The sequence below is a fragment of the Emydura macquarii genome, unplaced genomic scaffold, assembly GCF_026122565.2.
Source record: "Emydura macquarii macquarii isolate MOO-44397 ecotype Brisbane River unplaced genomic scaffold, CSIRO-AGI_Emac_v2 contig_691, whole genome shotgun sequence".
NCBI classification, from domain to species: Eukaryota; Metazoa; Chordata; order Testudines; family Chelidae; genus Emydura; species Emydura macquarii.
In genome coordinates, this window is record NW_027130828.1 from 13,786,604 (window position 1) to 13,812,474 (window position 25,871).

Here is a 25,871-nt window from a genome sequence, read left to right on the forward strand (position 1 = left end):
CTGAACGGATAATCCAGAAACAAATGTAATATACTCCTTGCATGTTGTTCATGAGCAGAATGTGAAATTCTCAGTTATTCAGGAGGCAAAATAACATTCCGATTTCTTTGCAGTTGTGTTCCCCTCTCGATGAAAGGCCAGCATTGGATATTTGAAATTTGTGTTGTGTTGATTCACTATACCAATGTGGCCAACTCGTGAAATTTTATTGTGAACATCATTATGCCTGGAGTTTTTCTGGGAAGCGCCAGCACCTGAAGTGCTGTGATCATGTGAGAATCTCAGATTTTTTATTTTTGAAGTAGGTTTCTAGCCCTCATGGTTGCAGAGAAAAACTTGAAAATATGGCCTTTAAATGTTAAAAAGGCAGGAGGCAAGTAAACCCCCAAAATATATAATCTTTTAAAAATCTCATGAATTTTAAACTAATCCCATGATTTTTTAACTCTTGATGTTGGTGATACTGCTCTAACGCTTATGGTGCCATTTTTGTTACCTGAGTGGATGATTTATATAAACTAACAAAGCCGGGAAAGAGTCCAGATTTTGAATATTGCACGCGAATATACAATTCAATAGCAATTGTAAACGTCTCAGATAGCACTGTTTCGCTCTGTGTTTCCACAGCTCCTAATCCAGTTGGGACTTCATCTTTATCAAGGTCTCTGGATGCTACTGCAACATAAACATTAAATAAAGTTATATTCATATAAATAATATAAGTAACAACATCAATAATATTGATCATAATAATATTGGTAATGTTTGGCGTTTAAAAGCAGCCTTTTTGTAAGTATTTGTACTAGTTAAATTCAGTTGCTCGAATGTGCACGGAAAAGCAAACCATGGAACAACTTCGACATATAACTAAACGTTAATTTGTTCTAGCAACTTCCAATCTACCATATTTTTTTGCTCCAAACAGTCACATTATCATGGAAACATATAAAAATATTCTAGTGCCATCTAGCTAACTCTCAAAGCAAGTCACACCAATCATTCAAGTGAACCTTCTCCAAATTTCAGATGAATGCGAGGCTGGTACATGATCCTGAGTGAACACCAGGTGAGGCTAAGCTTTGTAAAGAGGTGATGTGAAGAGCTGCACAGAGGAAGCCATTTGCATTCACAACTAATTTTATAGGTCCTGCAAAACCCAGGAACTATGCTACATGTTTCTGAGATTCATCTACTAGTACCTTATCTATTGTCTAACTATTTACACATATACAGACACAAGAACACTCCTGTAACAAACTTCATTTTGAGTTTTTGGGATTTGTTCCTACTGCAAATTCAAAGTGACAATCAGGGGGTGTGAATACTAGTGAAGGGAGGATGGTCTTGTGACTGGCTAAGGCTCTGGACTGAAAGTCTGAAGATCTTGATTCAACTTCTGGGTCAGTTATAACTCCCTCTCTGGTCTGCGGCAAGACAAATCTAGCCTGTGCCTCTGTTCCCCATCTGTAAAATGGGGATGACACATCTCTACTACAGAGGGGTGTTTGTGACTATAAACTCATTTATGTTCGGGAGATGTTATGATAGTGGGAACAACGTATATTGCCCTTGGTGCATAGAAATAAAACCTAAGAACATTTTCCCATGAGATAGCACAGAGATAGGAGTCCAGGAAGTGAATCATATCAGTTTTTTCTGGATATTCTCATATAACAAGAGAGGGATCCAGAGTGTGGAAATGTTATGGCAAGGATAAACTCCCACAGTATCATGGTCTTGCAGGATGGGTGGGCCAACCTCACTGAGTCTTCAGTTCCTTCCATGGGTGCAAGAACACATCTGCCATCTACACTAGGCATTGGACTTATTGTTTCCATTCCTTGGGGCAACAATTTTGAGGCAATTGTTTAAAAGTTAAAATATCTTCATCATATCTTTTATTAAACATGCTGCTGGATCTCCCTCTTGAAGCCATCCTCATTACTGATCATATCTTCTGCAATGGCAGGTCTGTCTTGGAAGGTGATGTGGGAATTACGAACTGATTCATTATGTATGTGGCCACTGCCCTCTACAGAACGTAGTAGGAACTGCTCGGCTGTGTGTCAGAGGCTCTATAACTGCTAACAGCAAAGGCACATTCTCCCATACAGGCAAAGGAGATCTGTACTTTGGAAGACAGTGTACTGTCATCACTGTGAGGGTCTAGTTGGACGTGGTGAGGGACATGGAGTTCTAGGTGGCTGCAGAGTTGTTGCAATGTTGCCACCATTACAACTGGTTGGAACATTTTCAGCTGAATCAGATTTTGTCAAAACGCGCTGTTTCGTGAGAGCCAAAACCTTTTGCAGAAATGTACTGGTTCCAAGGAAGTTTTCTTTGGGAATGGTTCTGAAGACCTGGGCTTTCTGGTCACATCTGACCAGCGTCAGAGAGCGAGTGAGCGCTGTAAACAGCTGTTTCGAGACAATTCCCAGAAATGGTTTTGTTCCGGTGCAGAATGAAAATGCAGGACAAAACCTTGAAAGCTACCGTGGAACAAAATTGTCATTCTCTGACCAGCCCGCTAGACACAATCAGAATCTGAAATCTTCCAGGTGCCAGGCTTTCGAGCTGTAGTCCAGCAATGAACCCATCCAGTGTGTATGTGTGTGCTGCCTTCTACTGGGTGGAATCAGGACCGCTTAGCCCCATTAGGTCCTGAGTATAAACTCCAGGGCTGGAAGACCTAAACCGTTGCATCTCTCTTCTCCCTCTGTTGGGGAGAAGAGGGAAAGCCAGCTCTGGCCAGCTTCACTCACCTGAATTATGATATTGTTTACCCGTAATTCCACCTTTTATTGCTTTGGTTGCAATGCGTTTCTGTTTGGATGTGTGGATGTGATCATAGGTTATCACAATTAATGTACGCCTGAAAGGGAGTAGTAGGGGCGCACTCTCTATCCTTGAGGTCACCCTGTATTACAGCACAGCCGACACATCTCTCCTCTGGCACAGGTACTAGCACATGGACAAGGGGAATAGCCAACGCAGTGACTGCTAGGGCCAGGTTCAGCCCCCAGTCTGGGCTAGGGATACCCTAATTTGCACCTAGTTGCAATGGCCCCCATCGTCCATTGGGGGACATAGAATCATACAGCCCCCTAGTGCTCTCAAGTCACCTCACCTGGCCCATCTCTCTGCATCCAGAACTGCTCTGGAGGTAGCAGTGAGCTGGGATATTCCCCAGGAGGGGGCTCACGCCTGACTATGGTCCACTTCCGCCAGCCAGCCTAGCTGGTGCAAAGAGGCCATGGTGCATTGGTGGAGCTGCTCCATGGTATGCAGCGTTGCAGTGATGGCTATAGCGAAGTCATAGATAAGGCACAGATTTGTTACCATAAAGTGTAGGGGTGTGTGTACGGGAGGGGGGGCTGGAGTGTAAAGGATCAGCCACCACGTGTAGAAATGTGTAGAGTCACTGTGCTGCCTCCTCTTCTGTCTATGCTAGTGGAAATCCTTCTCTTAGCCTGATAGATTTTATTCAGTTTTTAAGAGCTCTTCATTTTTCATTTGGGAAGGAAAGTTGGAGCTGCTTCCAATCTGCAATCAATCAGTCTGCCTTTGCAGAAAAGCTACAAGGAATCTCTCTTGCTTTGTGGGTTCTTTATCTTACCTGTGAACTCACAGATGTTATTATCTTTCTGAATGGGAGAGAGAGAGAGAGAGAGAGAGAGAGAGAAACCATGCAGCCAGCACAGTGCCTGCCTAAACCCTGCAAACTGTCTTCTTGTTAGCGCTAACCCTACAAAAACTCTTCAGAACAACAACAAATACTATGGGTTTCTAGCAAAAGGAAGCAAATTACATTTAAATATACTTAGGGCAAGATTTTTAAAGGTATTTAAGAGCCTAAAGATGCAGATAGGCACCTAGAAAGATTTGTTTGTATTGTCTCATTGTTTCCTTGTATTCCTCTGTCTGTTTGTATCCATCTGTTGCCTCTTGTTTTATATTTAGATTGTCAGCTCTTTAGGATAGGGAATACCCTTGTCTTCCGTGTTTGTATAGCACCTAGGCCAGGGAGGTCCTGGTCCATGACTAGGACTCCTAGATGCTATGGTAATACAAAACATTCTTAATATTAATCTTTTTCGGAAGTGCCTAAATCTTATGTCTTTCATTGGGAGTTAGGTACTTAACTGTTCTTATAAATCTCACTAAGTACCTATCTGCATTTTTAGATGCCTAAATACCTTTGAAAATCTGTCCCTTAGGAAATAGATCTTCCACTTTTGTTTTCAGAAAAGACACCCACCACTCCATCAGTATGTGCATGATGTGTTACTGCCCTAGCAAAACTCCCAACTCAGAGAAATATGAAGGGCCTGATTCCACATCCTGGGAAGTCTTTAGATTGTAAGAGCTTCAGGCCGTGAGACAGTCTCTTTTCTGTGTCTGACATAACAATGGGGCCCCACTCCCAAATGGGGCCCTTTGGCACTACTATAATATATATATTTACTGCTAATAATATCAATAAATCACCAGTGACATACACATCCAGAAAGGAATAACAACAATCACTTCTATTGCTAGGCTTGGAAGGATTAGATTTTTGTCGGTAAATGTCAGTAAATGTCAATTTCACAACACATACACAAACCGACAAAATATATATATTTCCATCGATAATAATCAAAATTTACAGGTAGACCAAGTACGAAAAATGCTGCTTGAGAACTTATTAGAGCCTGATTTAAGGATGTTTATTTTCCATATTTTGACATATGATGCTGGCAGTTTGTGTTTTAACCATTATAACATTCTAACGTTTTGAATTGCAATGTCTACTGACATTTGGTAATTATTGTCTGGCCTTTTTCCCCACTACTGTGAAAATTTAAATAAATACAAACGGGAAAAAAAAAAACCCAAAACAACTTAAAACTCACAATTTAGCACAACTGTGAAAACTTAAATTAAAAAATTGCTTTAAAATAAACACTGATATTATCCATTGAAATTATAAAAAAAAAAAAAGAAAAAAAAAATAGAATTCAGCAAAGCCTATCTAAAGGATCTTTCATCTGAGGATCTCAAAGCAGCTAACAAGTGTTAATTAAGACTCCTAATGATAGCTGAGGGAAGGATTTTTTAAATGAATAATTTACTAGTAAAATATAATGAAATTCATCATATTTATTATTCATGGATATATTCGTCAAAAAGTAGCAGTTTGGTTGTATAGCTAGGTAAATCATTTATAATGTGCATATATTCCTCAAACAATTTATACACAACTATTTTGAAATTTGTAGAATAAGCTTTTCACTGCTGATTATTAACGAGCTTAACTCACAACCTCCCTGTGAAGCAGGGAAGTGTTAGGATATAAACTCTTTGAGGCTGGCATTGTCTTTTTATTCTGTGTTTGGATAGTGCCTGGCACAATGGGGTTCTGATCCATGAGTTGATCCCCCCGAGGTGTTACCACAATACAAATAAATAATAATAATTATCATTATTATCCCTATTTTACACAAGATTTAACTTAGGTAGAGAGAGGTCAGGTGACTTGCCCATGGTTACACAGAAATTTAGTGTCAGATCCAGAAAAGGACAGAGGAATCCTTATTTCCAGTTTCCTGATCTAACTACTGAGCCACACTCTCCTTGCAGAGCCAAGAAGAGAACCCAGGTGTCATGGGTCCCCATCACCTACTCAATCACACTCATCTCCCAGAGCCAGAGAGAGAACCTGGGAAGCTTGACTCACAGTCCCCTGTTTTGACTGCTAGATTACACTCTCTTCTCAGTGTTAGGAAGAGAATGCAGGAGTCCTGATGCTCAGTCCCTTTCTAGATCCCTTTCCTTCTATCTCCCGTGACAGCAAAATCCTGTAAGCTGGTGTCATTTGAAAGGTCCATCAGCAGAGAGACAGCACCAGGCTCATACTCCTTCAGACTTCCGTTGTCATTTGTGTCCATCAGTCCCAGAAGATTGCACCGCCTTGCATGCCTTTACTGGTGGCAAATATCACAGCCTCTTCCTCGGGTTTTTATTAGGAAAGCTGATGCTGAATTACCCAGCTTCCTCCTACTCAATAAAAAGTGTTTATAACCCTGTACATTCCAACATATCAGCCGCTTGTTACTAAGAGAAAAGGTCATTGGGAGAAAAAAATGTGTCATTCCATCGGAAATTCTGGCTTAATATATATGAGGGAGTCAGCAGTGGAAAAATATCTTTTGATGTGATAAAGTCTCATAATAGAAAATGTTGCTGCAATACAGGGCTCGTTTCGTCAGATAAATATTTAATATAGATCACTAAAGATTAATCGAGTACAGAAATGAGTCTGTCCTATGGTTGGTGTAAAGAAAACATCTTCTCGTTAATTTATTATGAAGCCTGAAATGAGAAAAACCCCATGGAGAGAAATGCAGGGTACGGTTTCCATAGAGAAACAGAGCATTGCACCAGAATTTATTTACTGTGTAGGCAGAAGCCTGCCCATGACCAGCTGCAATATGGAGTTTGCCTCGTGGAAAATCCCGAAGTACGCATGTAGAAATATGAGTCAAGAGACTCCAAGCGTCTTACTTCTGGGAGTAGTTTGACAGTTTCCTGAAGATTCCTGGTTTACCAGAACTGGGAAAGGGCCAGTGGAAATCTTTCCAACATGGCCCAGACAAGTTCCAATTTAATGGACTTTCTAGTATATCTGAATCCTCACTGAACATTATACTATGAGGATGAGTCTCAGTTCAGGTCCAAAAGGTTGGTGTATAGCTGATTTCATCAGTTTCTCTCTCTGTTGGTACTTTCACGTTAGTAGAAGCAATAACTTCTGGGCGAGGAGTGGCCAAAGTGGTGGACCACAGACAAAATGGAACTCTACGATAGGGCCTGCCCCCATTATCAAGCTCCACAAAGTCTCTGTGTTCCAGCACTCCTACTCCATTTTGATCCATTGGCCCCACCACACTGCATGCCAAGATATGTCATTTATATGGGCCACAGCTCTGTTAAGATGAGAATATCTCCAGTTTGTTCCCTGTGATGGAAATTAGGTGCCGCCATTGATTTCCCGGCAAGTTGCTAGCAAAGCTCTCACTTGGACACAGTTTGAGCACCTTGGTCTCTCATGGAAGAGGGATTTGTTCATGTAAGAGTAACATAGCAGCAAAACCCAGGTGCCAGGGAAGGGCATCTTAGCTGGGTCTTAAAGGCTTGTTCTCCTTTCAGACTGGAGTCTATAAAGGCTTTTCACTGGCAATTTCCTCAGGGAGTTGCGTGCAATGTGTGGGGCTCATTTCAATGGGGGCTGCCCTCTCTGGAGTTCTCTTGGCCTACCTAAGTAGTGAAGGAAGAATCTAGTGCCCTAGGAGTGGGGGACAAGCCTTCTGTGTAACATGGGGTGGGGTTGAGTGTGGTTGGATTGACAGATACCATAGGAAATAAAGTAGTATGGCATGGTGTCTGTCATACAAAGCACATCCCTGATCACTCGGCAGCACTAAATAGGATGGTTACAGAGATAAATCATAAATAATAGCAGAGGGAACACTAGGGAGAAAAAAAAAAAGGTATGACTTCATCTGAGATTGAGACGAGATGGAGGATCAATGAGATGGAGAGACACACCAAGGGCGATTCCAGATGGCCGGATCTGCTGAGGTGAAGCTTCTCGCACCAGAACATATGAAGGGGGAGGAAGCTGGCATTTAGTTAGGAGCAGACATGCGGGAAAGGAGCAAAGAGATCTGAGCATGGTTAGTGAAAGAGGAAGAAGGGGAGCATGACGTTGCGGAGCCCTCCCGGAATGCATATGGCCTGGACATTAGAAGTAGCTTTGCTGTGGAGAGAGATACTTTGTCCTTGACCCATCCAGCCCCTTCATCGGTTCTTGTCTGGCAGTTTACTAGATGTTGCTTTCTCTGCTCTCTTGACTTGGCTTTTCCACTAGACAGAATGTTCTGGAAATATTTGTGTGAAACATTCAACAGAAAACTACGTCGCACACACAGTTGTCCTCCAGGAGAAAGGAGGAGGAGACATGGAAGCACATGGGAAGGGTGTTAGCCATGTTGCACGGTGCACTGCTGGAAGGGGATGGGGTACGATGGTGATGAGGGTGGCATGAAAGGGGAAGAGAAGAGAATAGCTTGTATCAACGTATACAAAATAACCAACAGAAGAGGATGCCCCCCTCTCATATCCCCACTCCCAGCCATTTTCACAGGGCAACTGAAGTCTTGCTCAGACTCTGGTCCATCTGGAATCAGAAGGGATGGGAACTGCAAACTATTCACAGTATTAGCTGCCTCTGCGTCTCACAGCTGATCATGCTAGCCGTGACTACCCACGTCTGCTTCACCCATAATCACCTCCACGCCTTTTACCCCACCGCCCGTCATGAATGGCACACTCTCCCTTTTGGGCTAGTCAGGTCTCTGCTAGGGCTGGCTGGCATCTTTTCATGTTTTGGGGGGGAGGGAAAGGGAATTAAAAAGAAATCTGGGAATCCTCTCTCTCCCCCCCCCCTCCCTTTTTAAAAAAACACCTCAGATCACTATCCTTTCCTCCAAATCTCTCCTCGGGATCTGGTTCTACCATGATGCCCATAAGAAACTGGTCAGGGTAGGGAGAAGGGATATCAGGCACACGGTGATATATTGATTGTAACATATCCTGCACGTTCTGGCTATATCTCTCTCCTCTCTCAAGTGGGATGCTAGGCTGCTTGTGTTCTTAGGCCCCTATCCTGCGAATGACAAGAGTGCAGGGGACTGTGGCGCCTGCATGGAGGCCCATTGGCTCCAGCGTGACTCCATGTAAGAGTCGCAGTCCGCCCATGTGACCTGACTTGGCAAATCGGGGACGTAGATCAGAAGCTCTTGGAGGCAGGTAATGTGAGTAGAGTAGCTTGCGTATCGCCCGTCGACTTCCTAACCTCTACTCAGCGTGGCGTCCCCACTACGCTGCGCCGATGGGAAACGCCCTCCCATCGAAGCAGCTTTACCCTTCTTGGCAGGGGTGGATTAACGCCATCGATTTCCGGATCGATTAAGTGGGTCTCCAGTGCTGCTCAATCGATCCCGGAGAATCGATCCGGCAGCGCCGAGAGTGCCTCCGTGCGTGTAGACATACCCTGTGGTTATGCAGAAGTTCCAAGTAGATTGCAGGGATCGGACAGTCTTCTGTCCCTAAAATCTGTTAATCTACTAGTAAGAAGGGTGAGGAGAAATTCATTGCTGACATGTGGAAACCACCAAGATGATATGGATAACTACTACGTGTTAACCATACCCAATATCTGCTCAGAACCTCTCTGTGATAGTGTCACAAGCCGGCCCCTATTGGAGAGAGTATCACACCACCTCTAAAAGTCCCTGAGCACCTTGCATGCCCTGTGGTGTGTTCTTGCCCTCGCCTTTAGCACTGCTCCTGGAGTGAGTCACTGCTATGATCCATGGACAGGACAATGATTCTATAGTAAGTTTTAAACGCAGCCAGGATAAAATGTCAAACAAAATCAGAAAAGCATCAGTCAAAGAAACTCAGCCCCACTGATGAGTGTGCAACTCGGAATGGTTCAGTGCCTAGGAAGATTGAGGCTCTAAATACAGCCACCACCTGTTCCTTCAAGTACTGGTATTCATGGGAAAGAAGACAGACAGACAGATGGAGAGAGGAGAAAGACAGAGCACCTGATGCTGCTCCAATTGAAAGTCAATGGGCATTTTGGCATCATCTGCAACTTGGGCAGAAACGCACTCTCAGGACTGGATTCTGGGGGTTTGCGTCACAGAGAAGGGCAGATACCCCCGGGGTTTGACCTGGTAGGGATTTGGTTGTGAGGAGCGGAGGCAGGGAGGTCTATCTGTTATTGGGAGTGTTGTGTTTGCTTGTTTTTGTTTTTAAGCCCCATCACCTGGAGTCAGGTGTTCATGCTTCCCAGCTTTCATTATAATAATAATAAAAACCCGCCCCTCCTGGTTGCAGAGAAAAGCCTGAAAACATGAACCCTAAAAAGCTCAAAACACAGAAGGGAAATAACCCCCCCCCCATGTGTTATATATTTTTGTCAGATCATCTGATTTTGGGGGCCTGACTCATGGTTTTTGAACACATGGGGTTAGGAATTGAGCCATGCAAGCAGCAGAATACTTCTCTGTGTAGCCTGCCAGCTTTGTGGGTTGGCATATGGGCAGAGGGAGGCAGAAGCAGAACGGTCTCTGCTCTGCTCTGCCCTCCTTGGGGTTGCCACTCGCCCCTCGTGAGCCGTTAGTAATCAGTGACTGCACTCTCCTCAGCAAAGAGATGAGCAACGCTTTTGGCCTTTGCGCTGATGCAATATCCACGCCGAAAGGCTACACTTCTGAAGCCCCACTACCAGCAAGGAAGGATCCTGCACAAGTGTTGAGGAAAAACATTGCCCTGCCTCCGTAAAGACCCAAACCAAGCACAGCAAGGATTTCTTCAGCCGAAGCAAAAGCATGAGGTGGGGTGGGTCAGGCCAGCCATCTGAAATGTGGGTCGCTTCATGGGGCCAGCAGAGAGAGAGAGAGAGAGAGAGAGAGAGTGTGTGTGTGTGTGTGTGTGTGTGTGTGTGTGTGTGTGTGTGTGTGTCCTACCCCCTTCTCATTAGCCATCACAACCCCCAGCCCGCTGCTGCTGCTGCTGCTGCACATCCTTTTATAACATACTGGGTGAGGCTGTGTGCATGACTGATTAATTAATTGCTCACACATGCAAAGCCCAGCAATCAGGGTAGGTAACTGTGCTGGTTTCTGTCTCCAAAGCAGAAGACTCACTCTGCCCTTGAAAACCTCTGCACAGGGCTTGTATGTCCTGTCACTATGGGATCACTTCACATACTGCCTGTGATCCTGCTGTCCTTTCAGTCTCTGCATTTGCACATCTGTGGTGAAATCCTGCCCTCCCCCCCCCCTGAGTTCACTGGGGACTGGATTTTGCTCCAAGCCCTCAGTATGTGAGTGATTTTTTTTTCTTTACAGATGAAATGACCAAATTGATTCCTGTAAATAGGTGTCTGTGGGGCTTTGTGCAGTCTGTGAGCTTGCATTTTGCATGCGCTGCCATCCCAATGCAAGGAGCAGTGAGAACCTTGCCTTTAACCACTTTGTGCCTCACTTTCTCCACCTGCAAAATGAATATAATAATATCTCTCTGCCATCACAAGGATGTCATGAGACTCAGCTGGTTAATCAAGTGCTTTCTGATCCTCAGATGAAGGGCACTTAGGATGCTTAAAATATCATTATTATAATAATCTAGTCATAAAAATACATATATAAAGATGAAGAGACACAAATACAGGGGACTGTAAATTCATATTCCATCAGCTGTGAGCAGCTCTGTCCCATACCCAAACCTTATGAAATACTCCCCCTCCCTTCCCTGCACTCAAGGACAGGATGGAGTCAATACAGCATTCCCCAAAGGAAGTGTTTTGCATTTAGTTAGACTGATTTCCCAGTGTTTGGGGTTGCATTTCCTTGTGGCAACTAAATGCTGGAGTGCATGTGCATCACCTCTTCCTCGCACGCACAGAAAAACAAGTCTAAAACCTTCCCATTGACAGAACTCCAGCAGACTCTGCTTCACACTTTTCTGGAGCGTGGACCGCTGCCTTATCATCCCACACATACTGGGATTCTTGAGTTACCACGGAATGCTGGTCTTAAAGGGTCCTCATTACAGCTGTCATCTGCCTCCATCCACCGTCAGCTGCCTCATCATTTGACTGAGATCAGTAGGCAAACTACAGAAAGTTGTGTGGCTTGATGAATAGGGAAATGAGCTGGTTATAAAGAGATGTGGGTGGATTCTATTCCTGGCTCTACCATGTCTGTGTTACCTAGGGCAAATAGTTTCATCTCTCTGTACCTCAGTTTCCCCATCAAATAGCCTTCATGAGCCTTTGTAAATTGATTTGCAGTGGCTTGATTTTTCAGCAAGTTCTGAGCACCTACTCTTGGAAATCAGGCCTCTTTAAGGAGCGTTATGCTGGAAATACAAAAATGGAGACAGCCACAATAGAGAGTTTATTTTTTTCCCTAAGAAATTTTGAGAAAGAAACACAATTGCAGTTTTGTCCTGTGCAATGTTTCCTTACTGGAAATATTTATGAAATGGCTTTTTTTTTCTTTCTTTCATTTTTTCCCTCCTATTCATCAAAACATTCAACCTTTTGAAATGTCATGGTTCTGAAGGAAAAACGATCTTTGCTGAAATGTAATTTGGGATGGATAAATTGGAGGAATGTCACGTTTTCTTTGCTAAAGAGAGGGCTGTGTTTGGAGTGAGATTGGGCCATTTCTTTCCAAACAAAAAACTCCTCATTTTTATGGAAAATCTAAAATTTCACAGACTTTTAGGACCAGTTTTCTGAAAACGCGTGACATCACTGATTGTGAGTGGCTGGAATTGTATTGTAAGTATTCTGCAGAGCCCAGCTCCAGCCCAATATGTCTCCCCATTGACAACAGCAAGTAACGTTGGGCCTAATTGTCTCTCTGAATTCCATGTGCAGACTCCGTCCTTTGCTCACTGAAGTGGTTAAGGTTGGTCATTTGCCTCCATTGACCTGTCCTCTGCGATAAACCCTGCAGAGTAAATGAGTCTGCAGGTGAGGAGTGGGAGAGCTGGGGAAAACATGCATCAGACCCATGGGGAATCCAGAGCCAGCATTAACTACCCTCTAGCTTCCCTCTGTGTTGTAGAATCTTGTTGCTTGCTGGGCTCCACCAGCAGCTATTTGCAAAGGAAGCCTTGTTGGAGTCTCTCCAGTGCAGCTGCACGGCCTGGGAACCACAGAGAGTACTGAACTCTAGAGCTTGTGGAGGTATAGAAACTGGCTTCCTGCTATCCCTTTGTCCTGTGGGAGAAGCCACCTGTTACGTCCCAACCCTGCCCTTCTCACCTACCCACACATGAGGAGAACCTCGTGGAGCTTGTCCTGCTCCTGAGGGCTGTTCCACGGCAGGGCTCAGTCAGGCAGTCGCTTCCACTGCCCATCACAACTCCCTGACTCCAGCTGGTTGCGGCAGATGGCCCCTTTTAACATCAAAGCCACGTACAAAGCTGTCCTTGTGCATATGCCAGTCTCTGTGTCACCTGTGACTAACTCGGAAGGTGAGGAGGTGGTGTGGGCAGGGAGCAGGAGCACAGTCACGACAAAGATGCTGCCGCCAAGCCGGGGGGCTGGGTATGCCCAGATGGCTTTGGCAGATGCGCCTTCGGAGGCACAATTAGGGGTACGAGAGGGGAGGGAGGGTAGCAGAGGCAGGGGCTAGCGGCTTGGCTTTATTTTTAAAGAGAGCTTCTTGCGTCTTGCAAAGGGGAAGCGCTGGCTGGTTTTGACTAGTGCTGAATGGGGGTTGAGAATTCCATTTCACGGCAACTCTTTTTGAGGTTTTGAAATTTGGGTTTTGTTCCAAACGTTTTCCCCAAAATGGAATTGTGTCAAAAGGCCCATTTTTTAAAATGAAAACCTGAGCTTTTCTATTCCCATAGGTGTGTGCAGCCAGGTGGTTAGGGGGCTGGCCTGGGCACATGGGAACCTCCGGCTCAAGACAGAGTTTTTCACTCCAGAACGATGATGCAAACTGCTGAAGAGGTGTTAGCAGTGATGGGAACTCTTTGCAAAAATTGCCCTGTGTGGACATAGCTACAGTGAAGTTTGGAGTTAGAAAGGGTAAATCTAGGACCCACCTTATATGCAGCTGGGGATCAAAGGTGCACAAAAAACATCACATATAAACACTGGGACACATTGTCAAGGTTAAAATAGCCCACAAGACCAGATCCCTTTGCTATGACCAGGTCCCTGTGGGAGAGGGAATGGATTCCAGCTAAATTTGCCAGATCTACATGGTGTAAATCAGTGTATCTCTGCTGCTGTCAGTGAAGCTTTTGGCAGTTTACACCACCTGAGGATCTGGCCTCCTTGAAAGCGACACAAAATGTGCTCCAGCAGATTGAAACATTTTCCGTCGTGCGACCTAGCATCTTCTGCTATTCCTGTTTTCTTCCCAACAAAAATGAGGAGTCGGCAAAGTTACAACACATTTTAACTAACTTTTAAAGCTGTGCAGTCCGATTTCCAAAAGTGGCTTCTAATTCTCACTGGCTCACAATGTTTGGGTGCCCGGTTTAAGACATTGCATGACCCTGATTTTCAGAGGTGTTGCCCCCCCCCCCCCCTTGACTCCAGTTGGAGCTGTGGTGTTCAGCACTTTTTGCAGTCAGGCCTATCAAAGGAATCTCAAATTGGGCACCCCCAAAATTGAGACTCACAAAATCAGTAGCTCCTTTGGAAACATACGGTTCTCTATTCTGAGAGTTTTGCCATTATCTCCAATTGGAGCCAGGTTCAACATCCTTGAAGACTTCAGCATCTGGAACCCACATTCTATCTAAGTATTTATACAGCTCTAAGCCTCACTGTCATCAATTAATTTTACCCCTGTGAAGTAGGGAAAATGATCCCCATTTTACTGATGAGAAACTGAAGCACAGAGTAGATTACATGATTACACTAGTGAAGGTCACACAAGAAATCTGAGCCAGGAACCAAACCCTTGTCCTCTACTTCCCATCCCAATGCCCTATCCACTATATCATCCTTGCTAGCCTCCGCAGGCTTTGGCTCAATAATAAACAAATGTATTCCACTTTCTTCTTCTTTTTTTTTAATTGATCTCTCCAGCACCCAATAATTAGGTCTCACCCATAAACGGAGCGAGGCCCACTCTCTGTCCAAACAGACAGCACTAGACACAGAGTCATGCTTGTTTGATTGTTTTTTAATTTAGTGCTGGAACAATCCACTTACCAAGATACTCACAAGGTCACATAAAACCCATCCAACTTTGAAGTAATTTGTTTCTCATTGTTGTTTGCAAAATCCATGTCAATCTTGGCATCCCCCCCACATCAAAACAAATGCTGTTCTTCAGCAAAATATCAGTGAGAGAAAAACAAAAAAAAAGCTTCGTAACAGTGAAACCCAAGAGACTGTGAAAGAATCGCACAGGGAAATAGGAGGACTTGTTGCTTGAAACACTTAAGACTAGACTAGACAACACATCACTGATGGGGGCAATCCTCTTTGCCAGGACTGATAAGGGATGGACTAGATAATTTAGTGGTGTGGGAGGGTGTTACTTCAAAGACTTATGATTCTGTGGTAGCAGCCAACCCTCACAGGCAGCACACTGCATGCAGCCTTGCCCTGCGGAACATCCCTACAATAACAAACTGCGGTTTACTGTCCTGATCAGTAGCTTTAACGTCAATCTCGCTACTTAGCTGTCATGTATCTGTCTGTCTCTCTAGCTGGCACGTGAACTCTGTCTACCACGCCTGATCACTTTCAGCTTGCACTATTTTTCTTGTTAAAAGTTGCTCTGAAATGAGACTTTTTTTTTTTTTTTTTGGTGTGCTAATCTGAGCTGTATTGGCTATCTAATACAGGTCCAGGCTGAGGCTATGGGCTGGAATGCTCAAAGAAGACAAAGGGTGTGTCTACACTGCAATTAAAAACCCACAGCTGGCCCATGCCAGCTGAATCCGGCTAGGGCTGTGGGGCTGTTTAATTGCAGTGCAGACATCTGGGCTCAGGTTGGACTCTGGGCTCTAGGACCCCGCGAAGTCTTAGAGCAACTCCTACGGAAATGTAATTCCCTTCTGCCCCTGTGAACATCTCTGCCTTAAACAGCAGAACACTGGCATGGACAGAGGGGAGGCCATGCTACAGAGAAAATCCCTAGGTGAACTGCTCAGCCTGGACTCATCCTGGGAATCTGGGGGAGCGGTAGCTGGAAAAGCATCTCTGCCACCCTTTGAAAGGGGGCAGTGTGACCTTTTAGTCTGTGCTAGGCCAGTTCAATGGGTGGTTCCATGGTCTTGCTGTTATCCTGCCCCTCACCACATCCTTTGGGGGTATCTAGTGCCTGCAGCAATCTCACGGAGTCTTGCACTCAAGGAACCAGGAGGACTATGGTTGTATCCACCCCCAGATCAGGGGCATGAGGCTGGGGAGAGAAAGGGTGGCCTTGTTGACTGGGACCCAGGAGACCTTGGGTTGTATTCCTGGCTGTGCCACAGACTATGTGAATAATCTTGGGCAAGTCAATGAGTCTCTTTGTGCCTCAGTTCCCCATCTGTCCTATGGGGCTAATAATACTCCTACATCACAGGGTTGTGATGAGGATACATGCATTGATGCTTCTGAGCGGCTTGGATACTATGGTGATGGGGGCCAGACAGGTACCGACATAGAGGTCTCTTGCGTATACACATAGAACTACACAATCTGGCCCTTAGGCAGCAAGATCTTTGGAGCAGGTCATTTGTCTCATTCCCCTGATCATACTGACGTCACCCAGTAAATGACAGCAGCAAAGTTGAGGTGTTGGGGGGCAAAGGAGGCAGGCTGGTAATTGCAAGTGCTGGGGTTTGGGTGTGCGTGGAAGGGGAATTGGTTGACAGCTCGTCAGCTGTGAGCACCACGCAGTAGCTGGTAGCTGTTGAACTGGGCTTTAACAGGGGAGGGGGCTTTGGAAGCCAGCCAGAAAGGAGGTGGTGAGTTAAACCTAGCTACTGTGACAGCTCCGAAAGGAGACACTCTGCCCTTAGCCCATGTGGGAGGGCCAAGTTGCTGGAGCATATGATGTGAATGGGATTCCCTTGCTGTACTGCAGGGCCCTTTGGCAGTAATACCCACTGTGAGGAGAAGAGCACGGTGGGGAAGTGGCCTAGTTAACGTGGCACTTCTGGGCTTCATTCAGAACCTTCCTGCTCTGTTTCTTTAACATATTCAGTCCCGCTCCTTGGTTGCTGCATTTAATTTCTCTTTGGTTTCAAACGACGGCCCCCGAGGTCTGTACTGAACTTGTTTCTCCACTTATGTCCTTTGGTCGCCTTGGCGGTTTGAAGATGAAGAATTTAATTTGCTCTGACGGCCTCTCCTTTTCAGACTCCTCTCCCCAGATATAGATGTACGTGCCCTTCGATTCTCCTATCTGTAGAGACTCAGTGGGAGCTCTGAGTGATGCCCCTGTTCTATGCTTTCAACTCTGCCCCCCTCCTCAGCATTTTTCCCTTTTGTTTTTCCCTTGAGGGAATGTACCTCTAACGAGCATCCAGACATCCCCAGTGACTCCCTCCATCTCTCTGACACACAATCTCGATTGCTCACTCGTTAGTGCTATCTCAAAAGAGGTGATGCCTTTCACACACATCTTCTATCTATCCATCCATCCGTCCATCCATCCATCCAGTTACTGGGACAGGGAGGAAGGCCTAATGTATGAGTGTCTGCCCCCTAAGCAGCAGTATGTAGACTGTCCCTCCCTACTATCTCTTCGTTCTCTTTCTCCCATCAGGAATTAGTTTCTAGACTCTTCCTACCCCTTCTAGCCATTAAAGTGCAAACTTCTCAGCAATCCTTTCATCAGGCAGTAAAGCACAAATTCCCCTCCCTCTGATCTGGCAGGCGCTCTTCCTATCCACACTAAACGGTATCATGGGCCATCATGGGCCCGTTATGATGGGCCATGTTTAGAAAGAAAACAACTTCCAATCCCCTTTCTCCTAGGGTGTGTCTAGATTATGGAACCTATACTGGTGTAGCTGTGCCGACATAACTCAGTAGTGTAGACACAGCCTATACCGACAGAAGTTTTTTTTTCCCATCAGTGTAGGAACAACACCTCCCAGAATGAAGTTAGGTATGTCTATGGAAGCATTCTTCATTGCCATAGCTGTGTCTACACTGAGTGTGGGGGCGGAGGGGAAGGTCAGCTTGGCTGTTGGACAGGTGTGTGTGTTTTAGAAAAGAACTATGTCAACCTAACTTTTAAGTGTAAATCAAGCCCTAGTCTGATACTAGGGCATGGTTTCTCCTTATCCTCCTGCCCTCCCCTTACCCTCAGACTCTTCCTCCTCATGTATTAAAGGTTCACTCTCCTCTCATGGTCCTCAAACGATCCCTGCCAACACAGGTGTGGTGTGTTGGAAGGGAAGTAGCCTTGGAGTCAGCAGATTTGGTTCTAATCCTAGTTCTGTCGCTGACTTGCTGCGTGACCTGAGCGAATCCCTTCACTTCTCTGCACCTCAGTTTCCCCATTTGGAAAATGAGGATCATGAGATTTATGATCTTTATAAAGTGCTTTGAGATGCAAGAGCTGAATCTTATTATTATCACAAAATGAACATTTGCCTGAATTTTTAATGCACTCATTCTGGCGGTCCTTGTGCCCCTTTATGTCATTGTTTCCCACAATTACAGGAAACAAACATAGGCATTGCCATACTGGATCAGACTCAACCTCCACCTAGTGCAGTATCCTGTCATCAGTAGTAGCCAGTACCTGCTTTCTCAGAGGAGGATGCAAGACTCCATGCTGTGGGCAGTTATGAGATAACCTGCTTCTAGAGAAGATTCTTCCTAACAATCAGAGTCACAGGTTGGCTCATGCCCTGAAGTGGGAGGGACTATGTTAGGGCTGAGCAAAATTTGACAGCTGAAATTTTTTTGGTGAAAAATGCGGATTCGCTGACACTAAAATATTTTGCGAATTACGTTTTGCAAATTTGTGTCAATTTTGCTGATTTGTTTCAGTCAAAAAAAAAAAAAAAAAAAAAAACCCACCCAAAAAACCCTTAAAATAAAATCTGGAGAAAAAAAATCAAACATTTTCTTGTAATGTTTTTCAAATCAGACATTTTGACTTTTCCGTTCAAAAACACTTTGTGTATCAGACTTTCCTTGAATTTTATTCAAAGACAATTACAAATGTTTTAAAATAGTGAACAATCAAAATGAAATATTTCATTTAACCCCAAATAATTTGTAACTACTTTTCAGTTTGTCAAAAATGTCAATACATTTTGTTTTTGGTTTCCAACCAAAACTACTACTATTATTGTTATTATTATTATTATTATTTTCAGAATTGCCAGCGAACCAGAAAAAATCTGTTATTTTCACAACTCAAGATTATTTACCTCACAAAACTTGTGTTTATTTTTGTAGTATGCATATGATAACTCTGGATGATCTCATTATCCATATAAATGTCTCATTGTCCATATCAACGTTTTTCTGAACCCTATCAACTATTGTAGCAATGAGTTTCTCAGACTGATTGTATATAATGGGGGGGGGGGGGGGGGGGGGGGGAAACACTACTCCGCAGAAGCTTAAATTTTGGTGTGGGGTTTGTTTGTTTTTTTGGCACAAATGTTCACTGAAAGGAAATTATGAAGCCATGTGCCAGGGTACTGAGGTAATCAAATTTTAAATTTGAATATGTGTTTGTGCTCACTAATCAGGGAAGCTAAACAAGAGCATGTGACTTAACTTACCAATCACAACGAAGCAACATAACTTGATTAATGAATAACGAATGCTCAGATAAAATGAAAGAAAATTTGAGAAATGTAAAGTAAATTCAAATAAAGCATAAATCAGAAGAAATTGCAAACGAGTCATGGATATCCCATCAGCAGAAGATAAACTTCTAAATTGCCTAAATTATTTATTGTAAACGATTTGCTCCGCTTTACTCATCGGCATTGGAAAATCATGAATAGAGCTATTTGGGGAAGAAAATAGAATCCTGGCTTTCACCTGCAGTGTGATATTTTGGAATCTGAGAACTTCGAGGAGGACCAGAATGCTAAATGATCAATAAGGGCCAACTCTCCTATATTGGGACTGAGATTTCTGATCAGAACACGGGTTCTCACAGTGCCTTCTCTGTCAAGAGAATGGGTCCCCTTGCTGTTGAAACATTTTTTCGTCACTTGCGAGATCAGTGAAATGGACACATCTTCTATGATCCCACTAACCAGTCTGCCCCCTATGTACAGAATCTAAACACCGCTTTAATATGACCTGTGGGAGTAGAGAGTGAGCTCCTGCCTGGGTCCAATCAAACATTGTCAGGCTTCGGTTCCATAGCATTTGCTCTGGAGCGGATGACTTGTTAGTGGCAGAGGCAAAGGAACAAGCCTGGAGGGGAAAGTAAGGAGGTCTTGAGAGGGATTGATAAAATCTTCCATGCCCTCCACAGGAGTCTGGCTTCAGCATGCGTGTGAGATTCACAGTCCAAAGCAGGAGTCCGAGCTGGCTGGAAAGTCTCAAATGGAATGTTTGGGGGTGTTTTTTCTGTTTTTTTCAGAGAATGCAGATTCGTTAAAATTGAAATGCTTTGTGGCGCTGGCTCCATTTTGCTGAAGGCCCAATAGAACACAGGCAGGTTTTTGCTGGAAACCTACCTGCCTGGAGGACTGAGGATGAACCAAGATCTTGGAAGCACTGGGATCACTGGCTCTGACAGTCCTGGTTCCTGGACCCAGCCCGCTGGGTGGAATTTCACATTGAAACGATCAAAATGTTTTGATTTGTCTAAAGAAACCTTTCCGGAGTCTGTTTCATGGAGGATTTCAGAATGCCTGGGTTTTCTTCCAAATCAGAACAAAACCAAATTCAGAAAGTCTGAAGCCCTCAGCAAAACAGACTTCCTATTCCCTCCACACGGCTCTAGTAAGATGCAGGGCTGTTCCTCTTCCCACAGCACACCGGGCGGTTATTTCCCCTTGCCTCCAGCTTTACTCTGTCACTCCTTTCACCCAAACCTATGACACAGCCTCTTACTTCTTGCAGTTAGAGTCAGGGATGTAGATAATGGTATGAAGTTTGCATATCTACTGGCTGAGCCTTTCCCATCCATAATTCTCAAGGCAGACATCATATCACCGCAAAGAAGATCTGATAAGACAGAAAGATCTCACACTTCTAATGCAAATCCAAAGGTAGCAGCAAAATAATGTTGCCTTCAGTATTAAAGCCTATGGTGGGACATATGTAGGAAATGAGCCTGAAAGCGACCTTCTCTTCCCAATCTAGGAGAAGGAGGCATCCCAAGGTCCTCTCCGCAGCTGCAGTTGACACTGGTGAACTGCAGCTGGGAGGTGTAGTTCCCAGCACAGGTAGACGGACTTGCACTAGCTCAGCTGAACCTAGCAGCAGTGTGGACATGGGGGCACTGGCAGCGGTTAGCACTAGCTGCCCAAGCTTGGACATGGGTGGTTTGCCTGAGTCACCAGGGCCACTGTGGTCATGCTGCTATTTTTAGCATGCTAGCTGGGTCTGAGCTGGTGCAAGCATGTCTAGCCGTGCTGGGATTCACACCTCCCAGCTGCAGTCTAGACATATCCTGGAGGGCTAGTGGTTTATTCTGCTGATCAAACCACGCCTGTCTTTACTGGTAAGAATAAATATGAGAGGCTGTAATTGGAGAGCAGAAGTGCACTTGAGTTTTCCGGGAATTAGTGATTGTCTCTTTGGGGAGCGTGCAGAGATGGCATTTCTGTCCTTTCTGCTGGTTGGGAACTTTATGATGGGAATATAGCGATCGCTATTTACTGTAAAACCTTAATCACATCTTTCCCCTGGACTGTCCATTAGCACCTCCACACCCAGTGGTAACATCACTGACCTAGAGGGACCCACTTCTCCTTTGACCAGAACTGGTTTCAGTCTACATGCCCATCCAGTTTTGGGGGTCACCACATTAACAACCAATCACCCCGGGGGGCCTCTCTTTCTGTGGGATCATAGGGGAATCCATTTGCCATATTCATTCGCCTCTATTGCAGGATCCATGGGCTTGATCCAAAACCCACTGATGTCAATGGGGTCAGATCAGGCCCCACATTCACAGTACATCACACCAACATGCCATTGTCAGCTCCATGAGGCCAGGAGGCTTGTACTCTATGCAGTATGAGCACATGACATCCATACTTTGTGCTCCATGCAATGGACACCTATTCATTTCAAGGTGCTTGATGTGATCTGTAAACAGCCTTGGAACCAAGAATCTGACTCCCTCTGTGTCCCATCACATGTGTAATCTACCCATTGGGTTTTTCTTATTCCTGGTTGCTGGGGGAAACTCTTCAAGACTGGTGGCAGAGTATTTTTGGTGAAAAGTCCATGTTTCTGGAATCTGCTCTTCCCACAGCCTGAGTGTACTGAGCTGTAGGGTACAATGTCAATGGATTTTTTTGGTTAGGTTTTTGAAAGTCTGGGAGTTAACAAGTGGGAGTTAGCTCTGGAATTTGCATTTTATGTTAAAGGCTGGTAAGTTGCTGATGTTATTGCTATAAGTCACCCTGGTGAGTGGTGGTGGGACCCAGTCAAAATAAATACATGCACAATTACATTCATTAAAATAATCTAAAAGGCAGCAAGGCCCTGTATGAATAGAGAACCCTACGGGGAAACAAGAAACCCAGGTTCTGATCATGGCTTAACTGAGTGCCCTAAATCATCTCTCTGCATGTCAGTTTCTCCACCTGTCCACTGGGACTCCAATGCTTCTTGACACAGATGGATAGAAAGTGCCATGTATTGTTATTCCTATTGTTTAAACTAATGTTTTATCTGGTTTACTGGAATAAATGAATGAAAAGGAACAGAGCTCTGTGGCTGAACTGGATATGGCAATATATTGTTTAAGATACTGCTGTGTGTATTGCAGAAGCGTTACAAGTATTGGTTTTCTTCTTAGGCCTTGGCTAACATTTTGCAAAAGAGGTTAGTAATGTCATGTTTCTCAGTTCTTGGCTACCCAACTTGACGTCCCTAAAGGGGCCTGATTTTCAGAGAGCAGGTGCTGAGCTGTTTTTTTTCTGTCTATGCTGTTTTTTAAGATTCACATTCCCCTGCACTCCAGGATTTGGAAGATCAGGACATCATTAGAAAACTTGTGCTCTTCAACATTTTAGCTGGGATTTGCACAGCCAAAAAGTTTAGATACCATGGAAACCCATGGACATAGGAGTTGCTATACTGGATCAGACCCAAGGTCTGTCTGCGGCAGTGTCCTGTCTCTAACAGTGGCCAAAACCAGCTGCTTTAGAGGAAGGTATAGAAATCCTGCAGTAAGCAGATGTGGGATACTCCGCCCCCTGCACAGGGGCAGCCATAGTTTTGGGAACTCATCTGAAATTTACCTCTGAACTTGTTGAGGTTACCCCATCACCAGCTCAGACCTTGCTCCTTAAGGTGTTGGTATTGTGCAGTAATTTCTTGCTTCTCCTCTTCTTCCTCCCTCTCCTTAGGTCTAGCCTCGGAACCTCACCTGTGTATCCATGTGGGGATGTCCTACAGTATTTTCCCCTTTGACCTCATCTTCCCCTTCCTCAGTGGTTCTCCCCTCCTGTCCAGACTGAGAGCCTCACCTGTGTTGTGTTCCCGTGTTGTCGCATAGGGAGTTTGCCCGTTGGAAGGTGAGGAACACAGCCATCGAGCGGAGGGACCTGCTCCGCAATCCCGTGCCCCTGATGCCTGAATTCCAGAGGAGCATCCGCCTGCTGGGCAGGAGACCCACCACGCAACAGTTCATTGATACCATCATCAAAAAGTACGGCACACACATCCTCATCTCTGCCACCCTGGGAGGTAGGTGGCAACTGGGGTATTTTCTTACACAGGTCTCTGTGAGAGGGGAGGAGAAGGGATGAAGCATGCTCTTCCTGCTCTCTGTGACTTTGGATGTAAGAGAGACAAAGTGGGTAAGGTATTATCTTTTATTGGACCAACTTCTGCCAGTGGAAGATGCAAGCTTTTGAGCTACACAGAGCTCTTCTTCAGGTCTGGGGCAGGATGTAGACCGGTTAGTATGGTGGCGAGCCATGGCTGTCACATTTCCCACCTGGAGCCCCAGACTGTCCTGCAGATCTGCTCGGAAGCCCAGGCGACCTCTGAGTGGCCTCCATGGCTAATCAAACAGAGAGTGTGTGTGTGGGTGTCAGTGGGTGTGATACGTGTGCTTGGTGTGACAGTGTAATGTGTGTTGGTGTTTTGACATGAGTACAGGTGTGCTTTGTTTAACAACAGCAAGTTTGTAGTGTTTCTATGATCTGTGTTTACACAAACTTGATATGAGACTGGTGTTTATATGATGTGTGTGCATGTGTCTATGTCGGCACATATGGTGTGTGTATGTGGGCAGTCACTCCTAGTGGTCAGAGCTAGGAACAGCGCCCAAGGTCAGAGCTGGAGTCAGGGACCAGGAGTCAGAGCCAAGGGGCAGGAACCAAGCAGAGGAGCAGGGCTGCAGCGGACTGGACAGGATAGGAACATGGCTAGGAACAAACAGTTTCAGGGCTGGAGCGAAGCTAGGAGCAGGACAGGCACAGTAGCAATGGCAGTGGTAGGCCTATGAGTTGAGCAGCCAGAGATCAGTTGTTGCTGTTGGGCTTAAGCAGCTCGCAGACTTCCTTGGCCAGTAGGTGGATGTCATCAGGCAGCTTTGCTGTGCTCATCGGCTGCCCAGAGACTGGCAGGCACAACTGCAAATCCTCATTCCTGACAAAATCCATCTGTCTACACTCCTGTTGAGCTGGTAAAAATCCAGCTGAAATCCTGAAAACCCTGTTGAAATCCTTAGTGAAATTTCTGGCTCTTGTTTCTTCGGGGGCCATAGAAAGCTCTTTAAACATACTGTAAATGATCAATACGTAGATAAGATTAGATTGATCTGCAGCCCTGCATGCATGTTTTTCATGTGCAACTTAGGCACCAGATCAGGTAGGGTAAACTGGCATAGGTCCATTGAAGTCATGTGGTCCTAGCTATTACTGAATGCAGCCCTAAAAAAATCCGTAGTCCATAACTGCTTGTTTAATGCATTCAATCAAATTCCACCACCCCAACCACATTACATGTTCCAGTACACCAAAGCACACGCTTAAGTAATTTGCTGGATAGGGATGATGTGTTGAATCAGGGCCTAAAAGAACTTGGTTCAGAGAGAATTCCTTTCTCTTGAGGAATTGTCTTCTTGGAATCCTATTTTACACACTGCAAGACAGTGAAGGAAGAAACCACTGAGGTTAATGGAGTTTTATTTGTGGTTTTATTTTTTCTTCCCATCAGCAGACTTTTTCTCTTCCATGTCCTTGGAAATTCCAAATAACAAAGACTTTCAACAGTGAAATATATTTTTAATTTCACCCGGGCGAATGTGTGAATTATTCACAGTGGCTTGTTCCATCTCCTGTTTTTACAACCCAACATTTTTAAATATGCAGAGGCTTGTAACGAGAGCTGGTGTGGGACAGGAGTGCTGAGTGTTCAATCAGCCCAGGGCAGCGGGGTTGGGGCAGACAGGGCAAAAGGAATGAAGGATTCATCTCGACAATCGCAGGGATGAAGAAGATGCAGCTTTATAGCTGCAACACACCATGCATTGTGCATGGAGTAGGACATTTTCCGCTCAGAGTTTGTAGGCTAATCCAGAGCCTGGTCGTCACTTAGGAGTCTCTGTTTCCCTAACTCTTTAAAGACCTTGGACCACATAAAAAAGTAGCTATCCACAGAACTGTGCTTTTTATTAATTCAAATCTCAGCCTGACATAGAAACAGCTAAAGAACAAAAGAGAAATATGCCAGAGCCCCTTTTTGCGTCTCAGCTGTTGGGGACTTAAGGAAGTCTGAGAGATGGAGCAGGCCAGCCCATGTTCAGCATTGCTGCTGCTTAGACACCCTTCCATAAGAGAAGGATTTCTGATATCTTTCTGTTGAAGAACAGCTGGTTCCCCCCAGAGTCTGCTAGAGAGCCAGCCCTGTTCCAGTTTAGTTCTGACAAAGGGATTGGCGCAGGGTCATATCTCGGGCATACACGCTCAGGGATGGAGTTCACAGAGCCGAGAGCTAATTTGCAGGGAAAGCCCTGAAGGGAGGACAACTTTGAACATAGCATCCGCTTAATAAACGAGAAATTAAGACTTAATAATGCAGCAAAAGTCTATTAACCCCTCTTGATCTATGGGCTGCTTCCACTGGCTCTCTTTCCATGGGGATGTTGTGCTTT

The 25,871-nt window shown here is 44.9% G+C and overlaps 1 protein-coding gene across 1 annotated transcript in view; it reads left to right on the top strand.

The window, feature by feature from the left end:
- BRINP1 (BMP/retinoic acid inducible neural specific 1) overlaps positions 1 to 25,871 on the top strand; it is a 64,995-nt gene that overhangs the window by 12,822 nt on the left and 26,302 nt on the right. Inside the window, exon 2 of the mRNA XM_067541624.1 lies at positions 23,265 to 23,455. Within this exon, the coding sequence (XP_067397725.1) occupies positions 23,265 to 23,455 (191 nt within the window). The remainder of the gene's footprint in view (positions 1 to 23,264; positions 23,456 to 25,871) is intronic.